This window comes from Henningerozyma blattae, chromosome 2 (genome assembly GCF_000315915.1).
Source record: "Henningerozyma blattae CBS 6284 chromosome 2, complete genome".
Classification (NCBI taxonomy): domain Eukaryota; kingdom Fungi; phylum Ascomycota; class Saccharomycetes; order Saccharomycetales; family Saccharomycetaceae; genus Henningerozyma; species Henningerozyma blattae.
In genome coordinates, this window is record NC_020186.1 from 24,269 (window position 1) to 42,840 (window position 18,572).

General features: G+C 29.3%; 8 protein-coding genes across 8 annotated transcripts; 3 read left to right on the top strand and 5 right to left on the bottom strand.

Moving 5' to 3' along the window:
- Positions 1–79: 79 nt before the first annotated feature.
- On the top strand, positions 80–1,465 carry TBLA0B00160 (uncharacterized protein; the record flags this gene model as incomplete). The annotated part of the gene is made up of 1 exon (XM_004178332.1): positions 80–1,465. One exon carries the CDS (start codon positions 80–82, stop codon positions 1,463–1,465), a length of 1,386 nt encoding a protein of 461 aa, XP_004178380.1.
- Positions 1,466–2,448: 983 nt separating this feature from the next.
- On the top strand, positions 2,449–4,866 carry TBLA0B00170 (uncharacterized protein; the record flags this gene model as incomplete). Its single annotated transcript, XM_004178333.1, has 1 exon — positions 2,449–4,866. The coding sequence occupies one exon, from the start codon at positions 2,449–2,451 to the stop codon at positions 4,864–4,866; it is 2,418 nt and encodes an 805-aa protein (XP_004178381.1).
- Positions 4,867–5,237: 371 nt separating this feature from the next.
- Positions 5,238–6,134, top strand: CSL4 (exosome non-catalytic core subunit CSL4; the record flags this gene model as incomplete). The annotated part of the gene is made up of 1 exon (XM_004178334.1): positions 5,238–6,134. One exon carries the CDS (start codon positions 5,238–5,240, stop codon positions 6,132–6,134), a length of 897 nt encoding a protein of 298 aa, XP_004178382.1.
- A 366-nt stretch (positions 6,135–6,500) lies between these two features.
- On the bottom strand, positions 6,501–8,231 carry PDR16 (phosphatidylinositol transporter; the record flags this gene model as incomplete). The annotated part of the gene is made up of 1 exon (XM_004178335.1): positions 6,501–8,231. One exon carries the CDS (start codon positions 8,229–8,231, stop codon positions 6,501–6,503), a length of 1,731 nt encoding a protein of 576 aa, XP_004178383.1.
- Positions 8,232–8,738: 507 nt separating this feature from the next.
- On the bottom strand, positions 8,739–10,055 carry ELA1 (elongin A; the record flags this gene model as incomplete). The annotated part of the gene is made up of 1 exon (XM_004178336.1): positions 8,739–10,055. One exon carries the CDS (start codon positions 10,053–10,055, stop codon positions 8,739–8,741), a length of 1,317 nt encoding a protein of 438 aa, XP_004178384.1.
- A 790-nt stretch (positions 10,056–10,845) lies between these two features.
- Positions 10,846–12,195, bottom strand: URE2 (glutathione peroxidase; the record flags this gene model as incomplete). The annotated part of the gene is made up of 1 exon (XM_004178337.1): positions 10,846–12,195. The coding sequence occupies one exon, from the start codon at positions 12,193–12,195 to the stop codon at positions 10,846–10,848; it is 1,350 nt and encodes a 449-aa protein (XP_004178385.1).
- Positions 12,196–12,922: 727 nt separating this feature from the next.
- TBLA0B00220 (uncharacterized protein) lies at positions 12,923–14,524 on the bottom strand (the record flags this gene model as incomplete). Its single annotated transcript, XM_004178338.1, has 1 exon — positions 12,923–14,524. The coding sequence occupies one exon, from the start codon at positions 14,522–14,524 to the stop codon at positions 12,923–12,925; it is 1,602 nt and encodes a 533-aa protein (XP_004178386.1).
- Positions 14,525–14,831: 307 nt separating this feature from the next.
- Positions 14,832–17,186, bottom strand: SQS1 (Sqs1p; the record flags this gene model as incomplete). The annotated part of the gene is made up of 1 exon (XM_004178339.1): positions 14,832–17,186. One exon carries the CDS (start codon positions 17,184–17,186, stop codon positions 14,832–14,834), a length of 2,355 nt encoding a protein of 784 aa, XP_004178387.1.
- Between the last annotated feature and the right edge of the window lie 1,386 nt (positions 17,187–18,572).

Genomic DNA, 18,572 nt, shown 5'->3' on the forward strand with positions numbered 1-18,572 from the left:
AAAATATCGACAATAGCTCGAGGAGATAGAACAAAGACATAGACCAGAGATATTAAAACTTCTATATTCCTGTATTATAATGAAAACTCCCGGGAGTACATACTTCAAACCATCAGAAGTGTCTCAGATGGCGTTTTTATCTGAAGATGAAGACACTCCTTATAGTGATGATGATTCTTCTATGAGTAGTTTAAATTCGGCCCAAATATGGAATACATTCAATTCAAATCATAATAAAAATGAAATAAATTCAAACATATTAGTTAAACCTAAAATACGTACCATGAGTTCTTCCAATTCCTTTAAAAGAAATAGTATTAACAGCATAAATTCTTCGAAATTTTCGTTGAGTCGTTCAACCGACAACTATACTTACAATTCTTCTCTTTTAAATACATACAAACATATGGATAATATAAACGCAATTACCAAGAACTTGGATTCAAACATGCCGAATAAAAATTCTCATAAGTTAGATTCGGAAATCATAAACACAACCACAACTACTATCATAAGCCAAGATGATTGTGAAATCTCTCCTTCAAATTCTAATAATAGTTTTGCTACAAATGCTAATGACTCGATTTCCCTTAATGATAATGATTCAATTTCTAATACTACTTCTGCTAATACCACAACAAATGCTAATACTTTCCATGTAAATTTAAATACAAAAAAAAATGCAAAACATATTGTTCGTTTGAAGCTAAGTATTCAAGATAAAGCATTATTGAAACAATCTTGGGATTCTATTATTAATGATGATACTACGATTTATTCACATAATATCCATCATTTACAACAAGGTAATTCCAAATTAAACAGAGTTCAAAATACAACTACAACTACAAATGCAGATAACTGTGCAACAGACGTTTCTATTTCAGGTTCATTGTTTTGTAGACAATTTTATGATAATTTAGTCGCTATGGATAGATCTGTCAGTGTAATGTTCCCCACTTTAAAACACCAAGCAAGAGCATTTGCTATTGTTATAAATAAGGCTATTAATTATTTGGATGATTTATCTAAATTAGATGATAATTTAACTTTAATTGGTAAAAGACATTCAAGAATCTTTGGGATATCAACTGAAATGTTCGAATTAATGGGTGTCGCATTAATAGATACTTTAAGAGATAGATTAACTTATAAATTCAATTCAAGATTAGAAAATTTATGGTCTTCTTTATACATTTATTTGGCAAATGCTATCTTACAACTGGGTGCAGATCCAATTATTGATAATTCTGAAAATAATAATAATGATTTATCTTTCATACAACCAACAATGTCAAATCACTTATCAGATTCATTGTTCCTTTTACAACAACCATCACATAATTCCACTTCTATGGCAAATTCAATATCAAATTTATCTTTAAATAATACAAAGAATCAATTCATTTCTTCAGATTCAAGCAATCTAAAAAAAAATATAAAAGTACTTCTCAACTGTCAATGAAAAAATATTCAAATTCAATCGTTACTAATCCACCGACAAGATATACAAGTACAATGACGGCTCCATCTTCCATTGATAATATATTAACTCCTGATAAGTCAACTGGGAAAAGACCTTCATTATTACACACAAAGACCACTTCTGCAAGTTGCATAATTACCTAATTACATCCCCTCTCCTTTTTTTTCCACAATATTTTTTTTTTCCATTTCGATCGCTATTACTATTACTATTCCAATTGTGATTACGATTATTACGATTATTTTTTACTATTATTATTACGCTAACCCTACCCCGCTTAATTTCTTTGTTTAATCCTCTTTTCATGCATTCAAACTGTATATTAGTTCATTCTTTGATACTATTCTAAATTAATTATTCATAAAATATATAATCCAAGTGTAACTTTATTTTTTATTTACGAACTTCGCCACATATAATTCATAATTCAATCATTTTATTATTTCTCTGTTACTTCATATTATAGATATCAGCACCTTACACATTATTTAAAATATAAACTTGCATGATTTTATATCATTTAATGAAACAAATTAGTATTTAATTTACATATATTTATTTTGTGTATTACTTTCAAAATGACATTTGCAAGATTCGAACACCAGAGAATCCGCGAAAACTTGCCCTATAAACACGAAAAACATTGAAAAAATACTCAAAATTACCATTTTGGGATCATATCAACTTTTACAATGCTATAATAATTATAAAGATTATTTCAAAAAGAAACGTAATAAAGTTTTTATTTTTTAAAAATATATACATTTTTTAAAAAACAAACAAACAAAAAGTTTTATTAAATAATTTTATTCAGTCTTTAAAGACATCATTAGGATACCAAAATTCATTATTATTTGAATATTTTTTGAAGATTTATAATTTGAATATTTATATTTGAATATTTATTATTTGAATCTAGAAAAAAAAAAATTAAATAAAAAAAAATTAGTAGATAATATTGGATGATCCCAAAGCCTTCAATTATAAATATTTCAGAATCTAAACTTGAGGATGTAGGCGATGCTTCTAATTTCTATTTAGATACTGATCCAACAATGCACCATCATGCGACTAACTTTAGAAATTCTATAGTATTTGATGATGAGTTCGAGATTAAAAATTACAAGAACTCTGAGCTTGAATCAAAACTAATAGAAGAAACAATAACATCAGAAATGACTCCATCTCCATCTCTAAATAAATTGCTTGATATGTTGAATGATAAAACCAAATATGATCAAAAAACTTCTATTAAGATATTGAACAATGAAGATTTAACTACACAATCAACAGAAAATCAATTTCTATCACCAATTGACTCAAAGAATCAACTTTCAGATGAGAATTTATCAAAATCTATTACAGAAAAATCACCACAAAAAGAATTAAACAAATCATTTGAAATAGAAGAGCCACTGATAGAATCATTCCGAAACCCAAGCATCCAACCTGAAGAATCTATAAAACCCAACTTCCCGCCAAGAAAAACCTCTCAAATCAAATCAAGAACTAGGTCATCATCAACTGGTAACATCTTAACTTCTAATACCCATTCAGAATCTGCTATCAATATCAAAAGAAGGAGAAGTTTCTTTTCTTATATTAAGGGAAAATTTTCGAGGTCTTACGACAATATACAAGACATTGATCAAAATAATGTGAAGAATAATAAGAACGAATCTACAAAAAAGCTTCAGCATTCAATTAAATCAAAATCTTCAAAGAGAAAAAATACCACCGCAGATATACCATCTAGTCCAATTAACAGTGAAACTTCTTTAACTCATAGAAAATCAAAAAGCGTTTCCGATATAAATGAAATAATGCTTAGTGATGCTGATGAAATTGAGATTGAGATTGAAAATGAAAATTTAAATATTAAAAAGTATAAAACCAAAAAGAAGAAACAAACAAGTGGCTGGGAAATTACAGATTTAACTAAAAATTCTACTGATGAAAATAAAATAGATACAAACAAGGTTAATAAGACTGAAGAAAATTCTCCATTTATAAACATTACAGAGGAGATTTCTTCCTCTATTGAGGTTTCAACTCCAACAGGCTACAGAAAATTAGTTGAAACTGATGTTCTTCAGTCTTCTTTTTCGATGTCTAGACCGTACAATAATTTGGAAAATTGTTCCATAATGTCATCAATTAATCAATCTGATTCAGAGATGAACTCTAAAAGTTCTATTGAGAATACACAATGGCATAGTTCAATCGACGATGATCAAATGTTGAATCAAGAGAAAGTGGATTTTAAAGATTCAAGAGTTAAATACAGCAATGATACTTCCAAAGATATGAACCATACTGATGTCTCTAAAAAGTGTTCTTCTCTTAAAATTAACAATAGTCAAAATAAAAATAATAATATTCTTCCGCCTAAACTGCCCCCACTACCACCTTCTGTAAATAGAGCAGACCATATTGCACCTATATTTCAAAACAATCAAGAAAAACAATATATTTTACCTGAAAAAATATCACCTAATAATATTTTAAAGCCATTTATCAACAATGAAATTGACAACTCTCCGACCTTATTAGACTTAGGTTTAGATTTAGATAACACCAGCATACCTTCTTTTGGATCATTTGAAGAAAAGTTAAATGCAATTATAATTGAATCAGATAGTAATGAAAGCTCCAGTCAACAATTTAGAATGGAAAGTAATACTACATTGCATAATACAGTACATAATAATTTGGATGACAATGAATTAATAAATGAAATCGAAGAATTTTCCAGCTCTATTCATTTCGATGAAGAAATTTCCAAACCTTCAGGGCTATTTGTTGATACTTCAATGAATTCTTACCACGAGAGTGACATTAACTCATATTATATTGATGATAGCGATACATTATCCCCTAAACCTTATTCAAAAAATATACAATCAATACTAAATGAGAAGGCATTACTGACCCCTAAGGAAAATTCAACAAAAGAAATTATTACCAAATTAAAGAAGAGAAATAGTCCAGACTTGTTATTAAGGCCTAATGCATACTTGCCAAATTATAGAGACTCTGGTAGACCTATTTCAATGTCGTTTAAAGGTTTATACCATCAATCATTATTAAATTCTGAAAAACAAGTAGACACAGATTCAGAATCAATTAGAAGCATATCCAAAAATGTCCAAAATACATCTAAAACGGGGGCAGCTCAAGGCAAAGTATTTGTAAGGTTTTCTCCTGAGGTGACACTGCACGATACCTACAGCTTGGCAGAATATGATAGGACACCAGACGTAGCAACTTGCAATGAGTTGACGCCATTAAGTGCTCAATTTATAAAAATTGAGTTGAATGAATTTAAAAATGAAATGGAAATTCATGAAGATTCTAAATGCTTCACCCATTTTTACTAGCATACCAGCATGACTTAACTATTTTTCACACTTTTTCTTGTATTCTATACAGCATTCTTATAATATTAGTATTAAGTAAATATAAACCGTATCAATTTAGCATTATCAAAATATAATAATTAATTCGTATTATTGAAATTTTGTATGAAAGAAATCCTATTCATATTGACACTTCTTTGTAGGGTTCATATTTTTTTTTCTTAGGTTATTTACCCTAATATCAAGAAAATAATATCTTGTTGCAGTTAAAAAAAATAGTTGAAAAAAAAAGTGAAATCGATGAGCTAAATAACACAGAAAATAATTCACAATAGTAACTTGGAAGTAATTCTAAAGCAAGTAGCATATCTCTTACAATTGACAAAGATATTATGGATAAGGAGTTCAATATTCCAAAACTGACATACCCAGGACAGTTAATATGTCCACAATTTGATGTTCGCGAAGAGAATAACAATCAAGTAATTTATAATTTTGTAGCTGGTCCGGGCACAAAATTATTAGAGTACAATTATCAAGGTAGTTTAGTCCCAGCTTTAATTTCAACTCTTATTGGATATACTAAAGTAGAAGAAGTAACAATAGACAAACCAGATTCAGAAGGTAAAGAAATTAGCAATTCTAGTACTGCAAGTAGAGCTACAACTCCTTTAAATCAATCCACTATTTCAACATTAGAATCAGATGATAGAATTATAAAAAATATACGAGTCTCTGTATTTCACAAATTACGTTCGAAAGCCGACTTCAATGAAAATGTCGATTATGATTTTACCAATAATCTGCCTAAAGAAGGAAGCATTGTTTTAGGAAAAGTTACTCGTATCACTCTTCAAAGAGCTAACTTAGAAATTTTAGCAGTCGAAAATAATCCAGTTCCAATTGATAGTGGTATAGGTAGCAATGGTTCTGGTGTTATCGCTAGTGGTGGCGGTTCCGGGTCTGCTATGTATTCTGTAGCTCAAATATCCTCCGACTATAGTGAGCCTTTCAGAGGCATATTAAGGTCTCAAGATGTTAGAGCTACCGAAAGAGATAGTGTTAAAATGGTTGACTGTTACAAACCTGGTGATATTGTAAGAGCCCAAGTTCTTTCTTTGGGTGATGGTACTAACTATTACGTAACTACTGCCAGAAATGATTTAGGTGTTGTATTTGCTAAAGCTGCCAATGGTGCTGGTGGTTTAATGTATGCTATTGATTGGCAACATATGGTATCTCTAAGCACAGGAAATATAGAAAAAAGGAAATGTGCTAAACCATTTTAGTACAATATCAAGTAAGTAACGTATTTGCATAAAGGCTTTTAGAATTTTCGATAATATATGTATAATAGTAGGGTTTAATTGTATAAGTAATAACAATATCTGATATCCTGGTAAAGCAAAATAATTCAATTTAGGAGAGTCTTTGTCTTTCATCGAAAGCTCTTTTAAAATATAATATGTATAATGCGAATTTATATAAGAGTTCATTTTATATATATTAAACTATAGTATAATGTTTTGAATGTATTTGCGGTGGGATCTTGATTGAGGGGATAGACACAAATTCCAGATTGAAATAACAAGATGGATAAAAATAAAATACAGAAAGTAAGTAACAATCTTGTTATTTTACAGGTAAAATTGCTGCTACTTTTTTTTAGATTCTGCTTTAGAATCTTTTGATATCATATTCTTAGGTTTTTCTTTGGACTTTTCTTTTAAATTATCTTTATGCTTATCATCCTTTTGTTTTTTCTTTATTTCATCTTTAGAATCATTTGATGATTTTTGTTTCGAAGAATGCCTTGAATCATGCTTCGATCCGTTTTTTGATTCTTTAACAATTTTGTGTTTTAAATCATGCTTTAAATCATGTTTTGATTCATGCTTTGGCTCGGGTTTCGATACATTTTTTGATTCAAGTTTTGATTCACGTTTAGATTTATGCTTAGAATCATCTTTGGATTCCCCCTTTATACTTGTCTTTACCACCTTTTTATCAATAATTTTAGTGTCTTCTTTAGTTGTTACTTTAGTCTCCTCGGTTCCAGATTTTAACTTAAATTTGGACGTTTCTTCTGATTGTTGTTCATTTTCCTCTTCAAATCCATTTTTAGATTTTATTGTCTTGCTTTTTGAACTGTCATTAGAGGATTTTTTGGCTATGTTTTCAGATTTTATAATAGAATTCGATTCTTTTAGCTCTTTTGACGTACCATTCAGTTCAGGTCTGGCTTCAGAGGCCAATTGACTTTTTGTTTCTTCAATAGATGCTTCTACAGATTTAACTTTGTCTTTATTCTTTTCTTTAGCTTTTTCCTTAGTAGATGCCTTTTTTAGTGGATACTTCTGTTTATCAGATGTACCTCTTAAATCATATTCACTTAAACCAATAGTACCACCAAATTTTTCAAATCTGGCAAAATAGTGCTCTCTTTTAACTTTTGCCATTTTTAGCATAGTTGGCCAGTATGTTTCGTGTTTATAAGTAAAATCTAAGTATCCACCATAAAGTTTATCTAATTGTTCTTTTGGTACAAAGTTCACTAATGGTTCATCAAACCCCAATTTTTCACGAGTCATTGAGTCAATAAAAGGGTAAATTAATTTTAAAAATGTCCATGCTAGCCATGGAATATTTGTCACTAAACCTTTGCCCAATCTCTCAGGGTAATGATTTTGTAAAATATTCAAAACTTCCTTACCCACCCCTAATGGAGGAATGGCGCTGTTACCTTGAACTTTAGGTACATCTGGATAATCTTTAAAGTCAATCAATAGAGCTAAAGAATCTTGTCCTGGTGGCATGAAGTCAATAACTCTCTCTAGCATAAACACTAAATGTTCTACTTGCCTGTGTGACGTCTTTGTATTTTGTCGTCCTGGCTTCAAGTAAAGAATAGGTCTTGCATCATTTTCATAACCAAGTACTACCTGTTTACCAGTTTCATTTTCGATCTCTACTGACTTAGCCGTTACTTTGTCTCCATTTTCTTCACCTAGGTTACTGATACCGAATTGTCTTCTCCAGCCTAGAGATAAATTAATTCTATCAATACAGTCATTTTCTTTCCATTTTGTAGCTCTCAGATAACGCAAGATACATTCCCTGGAAAGCCAAGCTTTTTCATAGACTGTTAAAGGAGATGATTTCCCATTTTCAGCATGTTTCTTTTCTTCAGTAGGAATCTCTAAATCAGGAGTGCTAAAATGTGCTAGGACATTCTCATACATTTGTTTCTGGTCATCTGTCAATTCCTTCTCTGGAGGAATTTTAAAGTCCTTTGGAGGATCATTAAGAGGAATCTCAATTTTTATAAGTTTGCTTGAGTCAATCTTTTCCTCTTTTTTACCACCACCTACTAATTTCCTAAACATGATAGTTATATTTCCTAGTTCTATTCTATAATGATTTAAGCACGATGTATATTGAACTTGAAATACTGGTTTCAAGAACAGCGACAATGGATTCTGTTTCCTAACTCAACAAAACACCATTTTCAGTTATATTAGTTTTATTAGGCCAAGCATGAATGACACTTTTTCATTGCGACCTTTATTTCCAGTTCCATTATTTAGTTTCCGATCCAGTCACACCGCACAGAAAATTCCGGACAATAGTATCATTCACGTGATAAATATATACTTAATCTTTTTAGGAAACATATCATCGGATCTTGTGGAAGATATGGTATTTAAAATGTTTCTACAAATGTATCCATTATTGAATGTCATCATTGTGCTTACATAATTAACGTTTAAAAATAGTAGATTTCTTCTTGTGACCTTTTCTTGAACCAAGTGTAGAAGAAGAAGACTTAGTCGAATTTATGCTGATGGTATTTACCTTTGGTATATTTATAGATACTTGATTCCCAGAATAGCTTAATGATGGGCGGCCAGAAGTTGATGACGAATTAATAGGTAAAAGATCCTGTTTTTTTTCTTATATTGCATTATATCTATTCTTTTCTTCTTTGGATCTTGTGTACCATATATTTCTTGAACTACGTCGGATTGCTTTGTTGTCTTATTTGGGAACATTGGTTCTGAGGATATATTTGTATCAATTATATTTGGCTCAGAATTTTTCTCTTGTGTGATAATTTTTTTGTTGGTATGAGATAATAAGGAAGAATGATTATGGGGAGGAGTTGGTCGACATCGCTTTAACAGATCAGGTTTCTTTTTCTTCAAAAATATGCTAGGAGAATCATTATTTGGCCGTTTAATGGGTATCCGTTTAGAAGGTTGTTTTCCTGCATCTTTGGATTCTAATGTGGAAGGCAACTTATTAGCAGACTTATTATTTTGCGATGAAGTATTTGGTTTTATAGCATCTGTTATAATAATAGTATCTTTATTAGGTGGCAGTGTAGTTGAATTGTAAGAACGAAATCCCATTAATTTAGGAGGCGATCCTGATGAAATTTTGATATCGCTATCAGATGCAGATGTAGCTGTATCTGAGGAAGAGTTTTGTAGATAAGGAGATGTGGGGGAATGTTTTTTTCGTGATGCTATTGGGGTGAAATCATGCCTTGGGCCTTTAAAAATTTTTGATCTTGAGTCATGAGCTTTTATCGATTGGATAAATAATTTAGAGTGGTTAGAACCATATATACTACCAACAGCACCTAACCCTTTAGTATTTCTTTTATAATTTCTTTCAAAAAAGCTTGAATCAACCTTAACAGTTTGTTTCTTTTCTCTCTCTAATTTAATCTGCTGCATTTGTGATCGTAATTTTTCTGCGGACATCTCTTGCTTCCTAATCTCTTCAGCTCTATATTTGAAGAATAATTTCCTGTAAGGAATTCTATATCTGCATTGGCCATTTTCTTTATGGATGAGATGTCTAATCTTTAAGTCAATTAACTCATCTAAACTTATAAATCCAAAATTATGATAATCTGAAATGTTTGACTTAATGAAATTCTTATAGTAATTTACTACTATTTCTCTCTTTGATGTATATAAATCATGAACTGTTGTGGGGTATTGTGTTTTTAAAAAATTATACCATAGATGATCATCGTCGAGTATCAATAACGGTGATTTATCTTCCACAGAGGTCAATTGTTCGGGTTTAAATAATCTTAGAACATTTTCAAGTAGATAAAAAGGCATTGACCCAAAATTCGTGATATGTTTATGATTTCTCATAATTGCTATTTCACAATACTCTCGTAATGATTTCATTTTTTTAGGGGTAGTCTATACTTTTTATTCTTTTCTTCTTTTGAAACTTTTTGTAGATCAATCTAATAAATTTTGTTTAAAATGTATTAACGAAGTACCTCTGAAAATTTTATTCTACAGATACCTCAACAAAAACAATATCACTCACCAGTAAACCATTAGGGTACTTCAAATGATGATGACTGTATTGCATACTAGATTTTTTGTTATTATTTATACATTCAGTTAATACATAGTTTTTTAAAGCATTGTAGACAAAAAAAGCGAAATTGGCTTACAAGATAATTTGGAAATAATCCCGGATGGAAAATATTGCAACTACACAAATAAAAGAACGTTCATTATCGCTTCGTTTATTTCAACATGTTATACCTAATATATGTGTATAAAAGAAACTAATCTATGAATGCTTATGCCCTTTATTAATTCATAACAATTAAATATGAGGAAGAATAATATGACTATTTATACGAAATACTCCAATATATGTAAAATAATATAAGGTATATATCAATATATAAACTCAATAAGAAATATATTCCAAAGCGGGAAGAAATATCAGAGTAGCTAAATTACTACAATAAGTTTCAACTTTTGAGTGAATGTATTCTTTTTATAATTTTTTGAGTGAGATACGTTTTATCAATTTAATTTCACTAGTTAAATAAAAGAATTTATGGCACGATACAATACAATACAGTTTGAATTAAATGAATAGAATATACAATACAATGAGTTTAGTGGTAGGAAGTGGAGAAGGACATATAATATGAGGCGAATAGACTGCTTTTTACTCGCCCCGTAAAGCTTTTATTACTGCTGGCCTTCTCATCATATGCTTTGTCCATTTATATACTTCTGGGAATTCTGCTTTAATATTTATACCAATCCTATCAACTACATTATTCCAAGGAACAAATGCTAAATCAGCGATAGAGATCCTATCACCAACTAACCAAACTGGATAATCGAAAAATCTGCTTTGAGACATCGGAGTGGTTCCTGAAGAATATGCAGCTGCATTTTCAGTATCCAAATCCATTACTAAGGCTTCTCTTCTTTCTGAAAGTGCCATCTCTACTACACCATAAACTCTTCTAACTTCATCTGTATATCTCTCTACAGCACTTGGTATCTTTTGAGAATGGAAATATTCAAAGTGTAAAGCTTGACCAATCATTGGTGCATGGCCAGAAGTTTGGAAAAATAACCAAGAATTGATTTGTGATTGATCTGCCAAGTTATCAGCCCATAACAATGGATCGCCAGTTTCCTTAAAGTACTTGTTTACAAGATGTAATAAAATAGCACCAGATTCCCAAATCCCCAAATTATCCAAATTATGATCTATTAAGGCTGGTACCCTTGCGTTTGGATTTACACCAACAAATTCAGGAGCTCTGTGTTCTCCCTTATTAAAGTCTAAAAAAATAGTGTTATACTGTAAACCTAGTTCACTTAATACAATAGCTACTTTGAAGGCATTTGGTGCCGATCTATGAGAAAAAAGTGTGTATCCTTCCATTGGTTGATCTTGGAAAAATGAAGAAATTCTTGTATTATCAATTGGACTCAACCCAGATAAAAATTGACGATTAGTATTGTTATTTCTCATTTGAGAAGTTTGATTTAAATTATTGTTATTATTCGTATTGTTAGCTATATGTATGTTTGAATTAGAATTGTCATTAGGTTGGGTCATGTTATCAGAAATATTATTATTGGAATTAAGATTAAGATTGTTATTTGAGCTATGAGTAGTATTAGTAGGGTTATTAGAATCATTATTTGAATTCGAATTAGAAATATTGCTGTTGTAATTGTAAATTATTGATTGAGGGGCCCCATTAGAGGACCCATCTGTATTTATATACCCTGTGTCGTTAGATTTGTTATTTGTGTTATTGCTCATAATATTATTACTATTGATGGAGTTTAATGCATATTCGGAGTTTTGTTCATTCAAATTATTTATATTTCGATTTTGATTCGGATTCTGGATATCATTATTATTTATATCATTACTTCTAATATTGATGTGATGTAAAGCATTTGATAATTGAGAAATATTTGGGTTCCCATTGCTATTTCCATTTCCTGATCCATTACTATTCCCTGAGCCGTTCATATCAGAAGTCATAAGAAGTTTTCAGATTGTAGCTTGGTTTATTTCAACAAAATGAATGGTAAGTTTAATAGTCTAATGATTTTAGCCTTGAAAAAAGTTTATATATAAACTAAAATTAAAGAAAAGTAGTGTCAATTCTACAGTATCACAGTTAAAAGATGGAAACTTCGTCAATTGGAAAGCGTTTAACGCGTTTTAAAATAGCAGTTAAAGTAAGTAGCTGAAGTTGTATTTAAGATATTCTTTTGTAAACTAGACTTCGTGAAAATTCAACTCCAACTTTTTATCTAACTTGGTATTTATCAGATCACGTCAGCTTTTCTTTATCAATCTTGTCATCGTTTTTGCTTACGAGTTGGAAAAAGCAAAATTCAAAAAAAAAATGAAAGCGAAATTGAATATCCGAAAGTCACGCGGACTGCGTCACAAAAAGCTGGGGTAATGGAATTCGATTTGTGGCATTTCCGAGTTCTCTCTCGTACAATAAATAATATGTTATGAATATAAATCTAACAAAGAAAATATTATCTTAATTAACTATTGTAGAGTTATTATATAGATGCTTTTGATTGTATATATAAAATAAATTTAAACAAAATGGTCATGAAATTAGGAGAAAGAGATATAAAAGGTCGTGAATAAAATGCGATAAAGTTCAAAATAAAGAATAGTCTTCGGAGTTTAATGAAATGGAATGAATGCCCTTCCTATAGATAAGGCAAGTGATTTACTAAATTAATTATAATTTGTTGGTTATGACTGGCAACAGGTGATAGTAACTGTCTTTTAAGAAATCTTGGAGCGGATGGTTTACTTTTTTAAGGCTTCGTACTTTCTGATAATTGAAATATGCTTTATCGCTTAGCTCCTTATATGATATTTGTTTTAGTTGAGCCTGTAAGAGAAGATTATTAATTAAGCCTACGAAAATCGGCTGCTCTAGTTTGTATGTAATTAATGCCATATCAGTAGCCATTTGTAACTTTGAAAGTGGGACTTGTAATGTCAATTGTAGATGTTTAACGATGTTTTGTAATTCAACCAAACTCAATGTTTCGATGTGATTAATATTTAGAGTCTCTTCATAGTCAGATATCGTTACATCTGGATAACTTGATTTTATATTTTCATAGGTAATCTTCTTACTTTTATCACCTATTAATAAATTCTTCTCATTATTTAAATCTGTGATACTTTCATTTAAAGTATTTATTTGCTTGTTCAATGTAGTTACACTTTCAATTAGTTTATGATCAGATTCATTTTTTAATTTATTCATATTCTCAACCTTCTTTTCAGATTTTTGTAACTCAGAGCGTAGTTCTGATTCGGTTTCAATTAATTTATTTTTTAATTCAGTTTTATCTTTTGACAAATTTTCCTTCTGCTTCTGTAAATCAATATATTTTTCTTCTGACTTCTTAGATTGTGTTTTCAGTTGTAATATTTCTTCTTGTAAGTCAGAAATTTCCTTTTGTAATTTTGACAAATCAGCTCTAATCTCACATTTTTCTTCTTTGTCCGTTTGAGAGTCATTTTTAAGTGCATTTTCTTCATGACCAGGTTTGGTTTTTGAACCTTGTAGCTGAATCTCAGAATTCAAAGTATTTTCATTTAAAGTAGAGCTTTCATTTTGTATGGATTTTAAAGAAGTCTCGGAATCAATATTTTCCTTTATATCAGTATTGTTAGACTTATTAATAATATTTTCTAATCGTTGAATAATGTTTACACTTTTGTCCAATTCTTTTTGCATTTCTTTAATAATAGTGGAATATTTACTATTATCTTTTTGGATTTGAATAATGAAATCAAATATTTCATTTTCAAAATTAATATCTTGAGAAGATTTCAAATTAGTTTCAATTGTTTTAGTTTTACTTTTGTTAGATAGTTCCTCTCTAGTTTTAGATGAATCATTAGTTTCAAGCAATTGTTGTCGCTGATTATTTAGATATTTCTTTAGAATATTATCATTCGAATTAAAATATAACAAACTGAATTCTCTATTTTCAGTATCTGTGCTGGATTTTGAAATAGGATCGGAATCTTTTACAGGAGTTGATTGGCTGATTACTGAATCTTGGTCATCGGTATTCTTTGCCAGATCATTATTTTTTACACCATGTCTATTATGAGGTGGAAGTGTTAATCGATTTCCATTATAATTATTCATATTAGGAGAGTAATTATCAGAATATAATAGGTTACGCTTTGCACTACCATCAGATTTAATCCTGTTAGAAGATTGCTCTCTTCGAGACTCACCACTTTCTAAATCATTCACGTATTTGATAAGTCTTGAACGAAGTGGATCTAGCTTTGGTTTAGCTACTGACATTTTGTCTTTTTGAACTTTTAAAATTTTAAGCAGAAACGATATTTTATTCGTGTAAATATCCTAGTTAGTTAAAAATATTGATCTGGTCTAATAAGTTATGTCTTTCTAATATTAATACCTTTCTTTGCCCATGATGTTTATTTTTTTTTCGTGGATTCACGTTCGTAAATAATACACAAACTTTAAATTTTCGCGTTTTTAATTTACAAAAAATATAAACTAAAACTCATCATGAAATATTTTAGTGTGAGCGTAGTATTGAAAAATTAATTAAAAGTCTATAAGATTATATATTTCGAAAGAAATTCTATTTTAAACCAGCTTTTGTTTTTTTAACTTTTGCAGTAATTGGCAAATTAATACCCATATTCCCATCTACACCTAATCCCTCACCATTCTTCCAACCTAATTTTTCTAACAATCGTCTACCAATATTTTCCTTACCAATTTCTGGAGCATTATGACCAACTATTTCACCTTCTGTTAAATTAAATTTTCCTTTTCTAAATGAAGATAATCTAGTTGTGGTTGTTTTTGTATTTCTTCTAGAAGTGTCATCACTATAATGAATATCAGATTTTTCAATTATTGAATGAGTATCGATTCTCATAAATATTGGTCTTTGTTTTGTTAGATTAGTAATCATATTATAATTAATAGAGTTTGATTTTCGTATAGTATTTTTATTTAGCTGGATTAGCATGTGGGTTTTATTTCCTTTACCCATCTTTTTAGAATTCATATTATATAAAGTTGCAAATTTCTTTAATATTTTATTACCATGTGGATCTAAAGGTGGGAATAAAAGAGAGTCTTTTAGTGTTGAATCCGTCTTTTCTGAAAATTTCTTTTTATGGCTCTTTAAGAATATTTCAAATTCATCATAAATATTCAAGATATGTAAACCTCTTGGATATTTTTTGAATAGATCATTTGAATTTTGATTTTCTAAATCAATAAAATATAATTTATCTTTTCGTTTCTTTACCTTGTTCTTATTACGTGAATCAAATTTTGAAATTAATAAATTTTTAATAGATGGATCTAAATCGTCATCTACTAATAGTTTCCTTTTTTTCCCTCTTCCTTTTGTTTTTAAAGTCTTAATATCAAAATCTAATGGATTATATTCAATGTTCATTCTTTGTTTTTCATTTTTAGTCATAGATAGAATCAAATCTTCCAGTCCTTCGTTCATATCTTCAGTAAAAGTATCTGTAACTTCATCTTCCTCTTCAGAAGAGCTAGAAAATGGAATATCAGAGTAATTTGGAGTAATTGATTCTTCCTTCGGTATAATTAAGTTTTCGATATAATTTAGGAATGGCTTAAATCTATATTCAGGTAAGCTTAAATCATCTATTAAATAATCTTGTAAAGTCAATTCGTCAATCCATTGAAAATTATAATTTCCTAATAAGCCAAAACATTTTAAATAATAAGAATTCGAATCTACACTAAATCGAATATTAGTTATCTGTAGTTCTTCAAAATTAACAACATAATCTTCATCTAACATACCAAATTCAGGAATTTCAGGCTCGTCATTTTTGGTATCTTGATCTTCTATATGTAATTCATTTAGATCGTCTTGAACGGATAAATGTGAATCAAATTCATATGTGCTATTAGGTTGTCTTATCTTCGTTATTTCTCTTTCATCGTATTCTTTTTCCCTTTCAGCAAACTCTTCATTGCTTGGTTCAATTTTAGACTCTTCTAATAGTTCAAGTTCATTATCTATATCACTTTCTGAATTGTTAATAACATTATTCATAACATTTGAAATATAGTTAGAGTATGAAGATGTTACTGATATTTGATTGTCTTTATTTTCAAGTTGTAATTCAGTTTTACCAATAGTAAGTATTGGATTGAATTCTAAATTTGGAATATCTTTTGAGATTTTTGCTTGTGATGAATTAGTACTGCATTCAGAACTGTTTATATTAGAATATATGTCTTTTGATTTATTAATGGATCTATCACTTTTAAAACATTTTTTGGTAGAAGTATTAACAGCACCCTCATCGATGAAGAACAACTCATGATTGGGGGTATCTTCTATTAAAGTATTCCTACTTAACGAATCAGCGTCACTATTATTTATAACTTCAATATCTTCATCCAGATTGTTAAGGTCGTTACCATCTTCTAGATCCAGTTCTTGCTCAATATCAAAGGCAGCACCTACTCCAGCCTCTGATTTACTCTCTAGCTCACCCTTTAGCTCATCTTCTAAGTTATGTCTATCATTTTTTTCCTCCTCTTTTAATATTCCTAATTTAATAAATAGTTCTTTTGAAGGATTATAATCATTCTTAGCTTTGATAAATTCTACAGGTCTTTTTCTAAATGCTCTAGTATTGTTATCTAAATTGTCATTGAAGTATTTCAAACCTGCTCTTTGCATATTTGATTTCTTTTTATTAAAATAAAATTGTTCATAGGATTCAGCATATCTAAAAGAATCAAGTTGAATTTCTTCTTTAGATGGTAAATAAATGTCATCTGTACCATCTAAAGATTGCAATAAATCTGGGTTAAAAGGTATGGGCTTATTAGATTTATTTTTACCTTGGCTTTTTCCTTTGTTTTTATTCTTTCCTTTTGTTTTGGGTTTTGTATTTCTTTTATCGAAATGCTTATGTCTTTTTGCCATATTGTAAATTGTTCTGTGAAAGTGTTTTTGCTTTTTTCCTTCAATATAATTTAATATATTTTGTCTATATTTACGTGATATTAATATTAGTTATATATATATATATTATTAATGCATACAAGGTCATCGAATTTTTTTAGCTTGTCATACCCTAAGCTCAACTTTTTCTAAACCTGAGAACCCTCAGTTGATAAAAAAAAATAAAAGATACTATAAAAACAAGTGCAGTGACATATATTTTATTATGCTAAAGGTTTACAAATTATCATAGCAACGAAAATCATTAATTATTTCATATTTAAGAAGTTTGAATGCAAATGGTGCCGATAAATAATTTTCAATATTAGCATATACATATATTGGAATGTTTGGTTTCGATTTGTAATATATATTTATTTTTGCATAACCATTGATAAAGAATGAATAATTCTATCTTTAGATATGATAACTATTCAAAGTTATACTGTATTCTTTACAGTTTTTGAAATTATTAATTTTTCAATTTATTAGGGTGTACAACAAATTATCAAATTAACTTGTACGGTGAATAAATAGCGTTACATTCCAAGAGAAAATAAGAGCAAAGCAAGACATTTGGCAACTATATATGTAAACCATATAATTAATTTTTGTTTTTTCATTTTACACTTTACTATGAGGAATCATACGTCTACGTAAAAATATAGCCACAGTAGTTGGAATAGTTAGAATATCGACTAGACCAAATTGTGGGAGGGACTAATATTTTTTACTTTCAATTATTATTGTTTCAAAAAAAACTATAAATTACTAGATCTAAGTAGGGCCCAATACTATATTTGCTCAACAACAAGTAGAAATCCTATGCATGGTGCGACACGGATCAGAAATATAATGGCCAATATTGGCTTCCTACTAAGATAGGACATATTAGTTGAATTCGTGTGGTAAAGAAGAACACTCTAAGATCATTTTTTTTGTATATGACGCAATAATAGTCTCGTCTACGCTTTCTACCGATCAATATAAAACGTTTGAAGGATTTTAAATGAACTGGTTTGAAAAGCATATCATACCGAAGAAATGATAGTTTTAAAATGGATAATTCTCTAATTATTATACAAAGCTTAAAGATAGATCTAAATGGTTTATTTATCTGGATATTTTTTTTTTAGATATGGAAAATAAGTAAAACAAGAATAAATAAAGAGAATAATTTTCAAATTTCCGTGATTATTATTTGAGCTCAAGTGAGAAGTAAACCTCTGGTACATTATTTAATAATTTTCCTAACCTAAAACACAATACCAACTTTATTCCTACTCTTGGCTTGGAGATCTCATAACATTATCATAAATACAAACCTAAAACTGACTATTACCCTGTGTCAGTATCCATTTATGCTAT